Raw genomic sequence first — 9,757 nt, 5'->3', positions numbered from 1 at the left:
ATACATCTATGTAATTCAACTGACTTCCAAGTGTACCTTATTTCAAACATTACCATTTCCATTTTGGAAACTGTAGCTGCTCTCTAGCAATGTTGCTCATTCTTTTCTGAAACAGAAGAGTTATATTAAAAAGACAAACCAACACTCAATGGGTAAAAATTCCTTTTATTTATTTGAGAGAATAAAACAGTTTCTTTTTGTTTGGCTGACTCAGATTTCACTTTTTTTTTTTTTTTTTTTTTTTTTTTGTATATGACAGTATATGACAATATGGTCTGAAAATATCTTCCAGTGCAGTTGACATGAAAATCCCATCATTGCAAGTATTATTTACGGAGGTCTTTGTGTCATGAATTACAACTGCCAACAGGTTTTTACAGCATTGTTTCAAACAGCATGGAAGCCATTCCAAAGTCTAAGCAACCTCGAAGAAAATATTTTAAACCTCAGAAAAATATTTTTACGTTACTTAGAGCTTATATAAGGCTTTCTTAACAAACTCTGCAATATTTAATTGATGAAACTTTATGGTAGACTCTTTTATACTGGGAACTGGCAGCAAGGCTTGAGTTGCCAATAAACAGGATACAGGACACACTGGGCAGTGTCAGTTTCTAAAAATGGGTGCAGAAGAAAATGACAGCTGCTGGAGGGCAGGCAGGAACAGAGGGACACACTGATCCAGGGGCTGGGCCCTAGTGACCTCTCAACAGGAGCTGTGGGCCTTGAAGTTAAATGTGAATTAACCAGGTAAGGAATGCAAGGATTTTCTTTACTGCAATGAATACAGGAGCTAGCAGTTTAAAGGAGAAATGCTTAAAGACTGCCATGTTGTCTGTAAAATTGATTTTGTAATATATTTTAAAAAAAAGAAAGAGAAAGTTACACACCTACAAGAAAGATAACAGTGTATTACACTGGTACCTATAATTTCTAGATATGTTGCATCCAGAGTAGAATCTAAAGTATACAGAAAAGAATTCTCTTAGAGTATTCTTCATCTATTTCCAAACAGGAAAGATTATCTCACCAAAAGCAAAAAAGACCAGAGGTGTGCAAGTTAAAGTATAAGCTGTGTTGACAGAGGAAAAGAAAGACAGAAGGAAACTGAGAAAACAGTTTCTATTGAACAGGCTTACACAGTCTTAGACTTCTTTTATGTTCACATAAAGCCATAATCTACCTTTGGCTTTTGATTTATGGTTTATACATACAATGATTAAAGTCCAAGTCATGAAGGCATTTGACAAACATTTATGGTTACCTGACAGTATTTATGTCCTACCACAGCTACTGAAACTTGAGTGTGTATCTAAAACACTACAAAAAATTATTTGCTGAATTGATACCTAAAACTACGTAGTAAGAAGAAATGTGCTGATGTGCATAAAACTTATCTCTAGGTGAATGACTACGAGCTAAGGCATCCCACATTTGCAGTTCAAATCGGGGCGGGGGGAGCTATTTGTACGTGGAAATGGGGCAGTGCAAGTCAGACTTTAAGGCAACCACGTACTGCACACACAGTCACGACTTTTATACACCACAGCAGCCACAACTCTCATTTCTCACGGCCCACCTCCAGCCTGGACCATATAAACCGTACAAACCAGAAGAATTAGTTACTCCCATACATATTCACTCCTTGGGAGCTCAGCATGTGCTCGTTCCAGGTAACTTTGTGCCTCCAGCCCGCAAAACAAGACCTTTCTCTCACCGTGGCTCGGTGAGAGAAAGCCAGCACCGCGTTAACACCGATCTTCAGAGAGCCAAATTCACGCGGAGATGTAAGGCAGACCTAAAGCGATGAGGTGTCTGGAGGGTGGGGGAAAAAAAAAAACCAAACAAGTCGGGAGCACTCGGAACATGGCACGAAACGCATCCGCGCGCCGCCGCGACTCCAGGCGCGCGCGGCTCCAGCTCCAAAACCCCTTTAACGGTGTCGCTGTGAGAAGCATCCCCGGGCTCGGGCTTCACAGGGAGGGGGTGCCTTCCCCGGGCGGGAGCGCCGCGGAGCAGAGACCGCCGCTTCCCGGTGCCGCCCGCCGGATTGGCCGGCGCGCGCCCCGTTCGCCATCCCGCCCCTTCCCCTTCCCGGCGCCGGCAGAGCCCCGCCCACCCCGCCCCTCCGCCTTCCGGTTGGGCGAGCCGCCTGTCAATCACGCCGTCCCCGCCGCACGTCCCGGCTCCCGCGTCCTCCCCGAGCCCCCGCGAGGGGGGCGGGGGGCGTTCCGCGGGGCTCTCCTCTCATTGGCTGCGCGGCGCCGTCAATCACCCAGCGCCGCCAGCCGCGGCAGCTCCTCTCGCCCTCGCCCCGCCCCCTTACCCCCCCCCTCCGCTCAACTCCGCTCGCTCCGCCAAGTTGCGCGGCCGCTGCCCGGCGGCTCCGGGGCTTAGGCGGCGGCGCTCGCGGCGGCCCGGGACGGGGCGGGATGACGGCAGGGAGCTCCTGGCGGCGGCTGAAGGGGGAGAAGAAGGGGCGTGTGGAAGCGAGCGGCTGAAGCCCGGGGGAGAGCCCGGCCGATGACAGCGGGCTCGGCTGCAGGGGACGCGGAGCGAACGAGGCGGGAGCGGGGCAGCGGCGCCGCCAAACCCGTCCCGCGGCGGGTCGCGCCGCGCCTGCCCTGAGGAGAAGCGGGACCCCGGGAGGGAAAGTTTGGCGCCCGCCCGCCCCCGCCCCGCCGGGCAAAGTTGTCTTTGGATTTGTTTGTTTGTTTTCCCTTTCCTTCTCCTCCTCTTCCCCCCCTTCCGCTCCCCCGCCGGCTCCGCGCGGGGAGGAAACGGCGAGGGAAGCAGGAACTGAGGAGCCACCCGGGAGCCTCCCCAGCGCCCGGCAGAGCCCGCTCCGCGCCTCTCTTCTCCCCGTCGGCGCGGCGTGCGAGGGCAGCCAAGACAGACTTCGGTTTTTTTTTTTTTTGGTGGTGATTTTTTTTCGTTGTTGTTGTTTGTTTGTTTTAAGCCCCTTTCTTTTTTGCCCGCCCGCTTCTCCTCCGGTCTAATATATGCTCGTGGAGAGCCGCCCCGCCGCCCAGCCATGTCGGCGGCCATCTCTGCGGCGGAGAAGGTGGATGGCTTCACGCGGAAATCGGTGCGCAAGGCGCAGAGGCAGAAGCGCTCGCAGGGCTCCTCGCAGTTCCGCAGCCAGGGCAGCCCCGTGGAGCTCTCGCCGCTGCCCCAGCTCAAAGGTACGAGCCCGCCCTCCTTCCCTGCCCTCCGGCTGCAGGTGCCGCTGCCGGCACCGCCTGCCCTGGCTTGGCCCCTTCCCCGCGCCCTCTGCCCTTTAGCCGTGTCCTCCCCTGCCCCCGATGCTTTCCAGGTAGGGACCCCGCGGCAGGAATTCTGCTTCCTCTGCTCGCATAAACCAGCGTCGCACAGGTTGGCTGTCGCTCGCTGTCCCGGGCGCTGCGGCCACTAAGTCGGCACCCCCCTTTTCTGGCTAGTTCGTGTGCTTTTTGAGGTCTTACCGAAGAAAATATAGACGGTAAGTTGAGTTCAGGAGGGCAAGGAATTGAGCGCTAAAACCTGGGAGCGATCGGTGGCTCCTCCCACGGGGGATTTTGCCAAGAGGAACTCTGTGCCCGTGCCATGGTATCCCGAGTTGCCGGAGAGAGTTTGCGTTTGGCTGCTCGGTTCTTTCGCACCGCTTTTGGGACAGTATTTGAATGGCGTTTTGGTGGTCTTCAGGAGTTGCCTCGGAGACCTTCTCCTGCACAGTGATGTATGAAAACACTCACAAGTGAATGAAAACTCTGAATGCTGAACTTAAGATAGACAGCGAAGGTTTTATCCTCTGTACTGCAGCTAAACTCTTAAGAGGGCTCAGTTCATTAGGTTACAATAGTGAAACGAAGTTCATTGCAACCTTCTACACCTTTAAACATCAGAATAGATTTCTGTATGTTTTAAAAATTAGAAAAAGTACTTTTTAGGCAGAGAATACAAACTTGTTACTAAAGCATTTGTCAGGGACCTGAAAAATAAGGGAGAGCGATTACCTTAATGTGACCCAGCATGTTAATTTTGCTCCCACCGGTTTTAAAGTCTTAAGGCTTTTGAAGCTGCATCATATGATGGTGGGAAAAAAATATCTCTTATTTGCAGCAAATATCCGAAATCTGAATGAGATATACCAAACTTTAAAAATATTCCTAAGTATTAAGTAATTTTTCAGTTTGCGTTTTGTGGCTTTTACAGTCATGTCTGTAGTATTTCAACACAGTCCATTTTCCCTAGTGTTTGAGTGGCAGATATAAGTGAATCATAAATATGGGTCTTAGCAGAAATGTTATTAAATACAGATAAGCTTGGGCAGGGGAGTAACAAGGACAGGGTTGGTTGTTTGGGTTTTTCACACATTTGTTGCAGCAGCTTTAAGTCTTAGTTTTAACAACAGCAAGGGATGTTCTTGCCTCTTGTTTTGGGCTTTCATTTCTGTATTAAGTTGTGTCTTGTCTTGATGCACTAGTTTGATTTGAGGGATTTATAGCCAAGATAATTTATTTGAAATCAAGATTTGGTTTCTGCTGTTCACATACTGTTTAGACAGCGTATTTTCCTCGGAGATCACTTTTAGAAAACCACACTTGAGACCTTGTAAAGGCACTTGATAAGTATTACACATAGGTGGCAGACTTCAGAAAGTTTGAGTCCTGACCCAGCAAACAGTTAAACATATATGCTTTATTCAGGGAGTAATTCCAGCTTAAATCAGCAAAATGTCCAAGTTTACGTTCTTTGCTGAGCTGGGATTTTAATATTAAATTTTTACCTCTGTGTTATTAAGTCTTGTAGTTTTGTGAGTGTGGTTTTACAGCTTTTTACTTATAACACAGAGAAATTTTGTATGGCATCAGCAGCTCAGATGTTTGGAAATTTGAGGCCGTAAACCAGCAGAGGAATTTCTTCAGTTATGCAGGATTTTATAGTAGTTTGAATTTCCTTATTGCCTTAAGTTCTTAAAGGAAAATCCCATCTGTGATTCAAATGTAAAGACTTACCCTATAGACCTGCTTCAGAACAAAAGTTGTGGGCAAAATATAATCTTATGAGCTGTAGTGTCCCAGCTAGGCAGTTTGCAGAAAGTCCTCCATTTTGCAGCACTCCTCTGCATGTTTTTCTCCCTTGGGTATGTGATGTTAGATTTGTCCTGAACATAGCTATGGACATAGGATAACTTCTTTCCACCTGCTTGATGTTCCCTCTCTCCCTTTCTCTCTTAAACCTCTCTGGACCCTGAAACCAAAAAAGGTTCTAGAAAGAGTTTGCTCTCTCTGTAAATGTGTCATTTTGTGTAACTTTTTGTTCTAATTACATACATCATGGGAAGATGCAGCTTTGCTTTATTCTCTAAAGTTAATATGGGAATCAGTATTAGCTATGATGCTGCCAGTGTAGTATCATCTACAGAATCGCCAGCCAGAGTACCTAGGGAGGGGCTGAAAAAGGAAAGCACAGTCGTTATACTGATGCCTACGGGTGCTCAGCATACACTTAAGTATTTAGAATAAGACATTTTGCTTTTACAGATCTCTTCAAATAAATGGCTAAATCTGAGGTGTTTCAAACCTCTGTTGGGAGAAAAATAGTGGGGTTTAGATGAAAAAGCAGCTTGGTATTATGCTACTGTAAATATTTCATCTTGTTTATAGTACTGACTTGTTTAATCAAAAATATTCTAAAATAAGTATAAACAGTATTCTGAAATTCCCCATTAGATTTGTCAGACTGGCCTAAAACACTTGCATCTGTTGTGCTGGGGGGAGAGATGGTCCAGAAGAAAAATAAAAGCTACTCTTCCACTTCAGGAAGTACCTTCTTGGGTGTAGAGAGTGTTGTGGGATTTTTTCCTTTTCTCTAGGGACTGTTTTGTTTGCCACCGAAATGGTCAGATCAGGTTGTGTAACACACTTTCAGAGTTGTGTTGTTTCAAAGGCTTTAGACAGATAATCTTAAAAGTACCTATTTCTGGAGTTAATTGTGCTGCTGCTGTGCATTACCAAAATTCTGTCATTTGGCTGTGTATTCCTCCTGGCAGCGATACAGTACATTTGTTACTAGGGGGTAACAGTCCCACTTAGTACCCAAATAGTAGGTGCTCTTCCCTCGGAGGTGTTGTTGGGGGAGTGAGATTGAGAGGAGGGGAAGTAACGTTGTGTGTTGTCATCAACCTTCAGCTTATTTTTGTGCGTGATGATATCTTTTCAGATAGAAACTCAGCAAACTCAGGATATTCAAAATAAATGAGTAATGTGTTCTTCAGTTAATTTAGCAGGTTTTCTCAAGTGTTTGTTATTCAGGAGAACAACATTTTACTGTATTATTTAAAAAGTGAAAAAGAAATACTGGAGACACAGTGACTGTATTTAAAAGAAAAAAAAAAGGTTGTTAAATCTCTTAGAAGTTGAAGTTGTTTTTTTTCCCATCTCCCTTTTCATTTTGTTACCTTAAAGTTTACATAATATAAATATTTTTAAGAATCTGCAGCCAAAATAATGTACTGGTTAACAGTAGGATTTTATCACTTCATGGACAGTTCTGAGAGTATTGAGTTTAAAGAAGTCTGGCAAAGGAAGTGCTATTTTAAATGTCTTAAGAAGTGGTGATTGTCTCCATAGAAGGTTGTTTTAACAGGCTGTGATAGAATATGCAGTTACCTTTGTTTTTGAAAAAGAGATATAACTTGACCTTGGAACCTGATCTGACTCTTTACAGTAGATGTAGTGCTTGTCATTTTGGGTTGAAGAAGCATGTGAAAATACAGGTGGAAAGTGGTTTATTTAATATAGTTAATATGGTCTGTCAGATTGTAAAGCAAATAGATCTTTTCCTTTTGTTTTTTCCCCGCTGTGTACCAAACATGTCAACTGCAGCTGGGAAGAATAAACATTTTCTGATGCCTTTCTGTGATTTTTCTCAATAGTGAATATCCATTTGGGAAGATGCATATCATCGCAGGCATTTTCCCTATATCATGCTCAGAGAATAAATACGTGAAAATAAATTCTTAGTATTCACTTCTAAATTGTGTCCCCACAGAGAGAACTCTGGCCCTTACAGCAGAAGAACTGGAAAGTAGCACAGAAATCTTTTAGCCTTAGGCTAACAAGAGCTGTAATGATCTCTGTGGGGCTGAGAATTGTGGAGGTGAAGTATACTGGAATAAGGCATTTTTAAGAAGACCTTCCAGTGTGTAGTTTCAGCATTCAAATACAGGCTGTAAAATAGGCGTTAACTGTAGTATTTTTCTTTACTTAAACCCTTGAGAGAGAGAGCTCAGGCTTGACTGAAAACCAGTTGCCATGTCGCTATACTTTTGTGGAAATGTTACAGGAAGGCCTAATAAGCTTATGGGTAAAACTTTTATGTTCATTAATCTGTCAGGATCACTTCAAAACCTTAAACTTTGAGTTTTGAGTCCCATAGCCTGTGCTTCAGTGACAAAAGTAAGTGAAATTAAAAACAGCTGAGAGGAATTTTCTTCTTCTATTAAGTTGCCTTTACTCCCTAAAGGAAAATGTGCTTTAAAATTTTAGAATAGTTTACTTTTACTACAGCCTTAATAAATATTTGTAAGTGAAATGAGTTTTCTGTCTCAGACTTGCACTTTTTTTTTATCCTTCATGAGTCATTGTTATTTCCTCTTCTGTAGTCCCCCATCCTCTACCTTTTGTATTCAACATCCCTTGCAACTGCAATCAACTTGGGTGAGTTTTTCCTTGAGAGTGAATCTGTATTTCAAATGAAGAATGAGGATGTTCTGTGAGGAATTTAGGTTTAACTCTTATGTATAATCTCAGCAGAGTGTACTATAAAATAGTCAAAACTTCCTTTTTAGTGAAGGTACAATCTTGAGAAATAAAGAACCTATAATAGATAAAAAAGCTTTAGTAGTTCCATGAAAAACGAGCTGTTTGAATTTTTTTCTATATTAAGGAACTGTTCCTAGTTTATGGAGTGGAACATTTTAGTCTTTAATTCTTAACAAATTGACCTTTTTTTATCCATAGACTTGAATTTTTGGTCTTGGAATATACTTCCATCAAGAGCAACTCCTAAATATAGAGTCTATTGACAGTCTTCACATGAACTTTTCTATTTAAATCTTTCACATCTTCTGTGTGCCAGCTTAGTATCAGATTTCTTTTTCCATAATCATTGCTTTCTAGTTTAGTCAGATAGTAGTTTTGCAGGTGCTGAGTTTAGTGTGAGCTGCTGCAGGAAATACAAATGGAATTAGTTATTGGTCCAGGCTGTCTGATCAAAAGATGATTACTTCAATCTGCAGGTTTTTTTTTTTATTATCTATCTATCTTAAAATCATTCAGTGCTTTTGAAAAGGTGTCATATCAACAGTTCTGGACAGATTAATATTCTGTTTAAGCACTGAGGGGATATGTATTGTGTTCTGATGAAAAAAGACACTTCCATTGAGAAGGCCATAAAATTCAGCTTCTATACCATTGTCATCCTGACTCTGGCTTTAATCTAACAGGCTAAAATTACTGTTCCATAGCAGCACGTGGATTTTGAAGGTTGGAACTGCAGATAAATTAGACTAATAGGTAGTAAATAACATCTGTTTTATAAGACTCCCTTGGCAAAATGCTCTGCTCGAAACTGGACAGTGACAGCTTCTTTTTTAATGCCTGAATCATTGATTTTATCTGACAATCGCTGAACTACTTTCTGTCATGAACTGTGAAGTATCTCTACAAGATGCCTATTTCATAGTATACGTCTGACTTAAAAGCAGAACTCATCATAGTTAAGGTTGCCTAGTTTTCCTTCACAAGACCTTATTCTCAGCTGCTTACAACATTGCTGAACTGTTTGTACTGAAGTTTTCCATGCCAAGTATGGACAGTTTTATTTGGAGCTGTTCCTCAGGCTAATTTTCTTAGTTTCAGCAAAAAACAGTTCAAACTGCTTCTAAGACTAGAGGAAAAATAAATTGTATATTGTTGGTACTAAAAAGAAAAAAAATCTAATTTGGTCCAGATTCTTCTTTGGTCCAGTTCTAGCTGTTGCAGCTCAGCACCAAGACTGATGAGTCAGTATTTACTATGCTGTTACGTATAGATCCTTCAGGATGTGCTGTGCTGCTCCCATCTGCCTTGCTCTGTGAGGCTGCTGTGTGTGGTTTTCTTTGGCTTTCTTGTCTGCAGCACTGCTAGGCACAGCAACTCTGCCCATGGAAAACTTGTAATTTTCTGCAAGCAAGAACCCAGAAGTACATTATAGGTGAGGGGATAGTATGGAACTGGGGGACTGATTAGAGAAGCTTGAGCAGGAAAAAAGGGCAGAAGCCACCTCCTCTCCAGTGGCTGCAATGAGCTCAGTGTTGGGAGTCTCAATAATCCTGTCAGCTGTGAAAATTACTGGAAATGTTTCTTGTCATATTCCCTTTTAATTTCTTCATAGCTTTTCATCGCAACCTTGGATTTTTTGAACTTCACGTGGTCTTCCTGAAACTTCACAGGCTTAGGGGTTTTGTTCTGTGCATCAGGAATCGATTGCAGATGAGTTGGTTCATCAAATGAGTCTTTTCTTGAGGTTTAAAACTGAGGAGAGCGTAACTTTAGTGGCTGTGATTAGAGCGTGAAATTCACTTTCAGTCACTGTGTTTAGTAGTCCTGCTTCTGGCTGCTGTACTTTTGGGGATGAGGTTGGCAAGTGAAGCTGGGAAAGATTTGTGAAATGTACGTGCAGGATACTAGGGCTCAGTGTTTAAGGGTAAGAAGGCTATGGGAAGAAACAG

General features: G+C 43.2%; 1 protein-coding gene across 1 annotated transcript in view; it reads left to right on the top strand.

Moving 5' to 3' along the window:
* Positions 1 to 2,357: 2,357 nt before the first annotated feature.
* The window catches only part of PPP2R5A (protein phosphatase 2 regulatory subunit B'alpha), a 45,215-nt gene continuing 37,815 nt past the window's right edge, over positions 2,358 to 9,757 (top strand). The window contains exon 1 of the mRNA XM_064648271.1: positions 2,358 to 3,185. Coding sequence (XP_064504341.1) covers positions 3,035 to 3,185 — 151 coding nt within the window. The 5' untranslated portion in view covers positions 2,358 to 3,034. The remainder of the gene's footprint in view (positions 3,186 to 9,757) is intronic.

This window comes from Pseudopipra pipra, chromosome 3 (genome assembly GCF_036250125.1).
Source record: "Pseudopipra pipra isolate bDixPip1 chromosome 3, bDixPip1.hap1, whole genome shotgun sequence".
NCBI lineage: Eukaryota > Metazoa > Chordata > Aves > Passeriformes > Pipridae > Pseudopipra > Pseudopipra pipra.
This window is presented reverse-complemented; position numbering and strand designations above follow the sequence as displayed.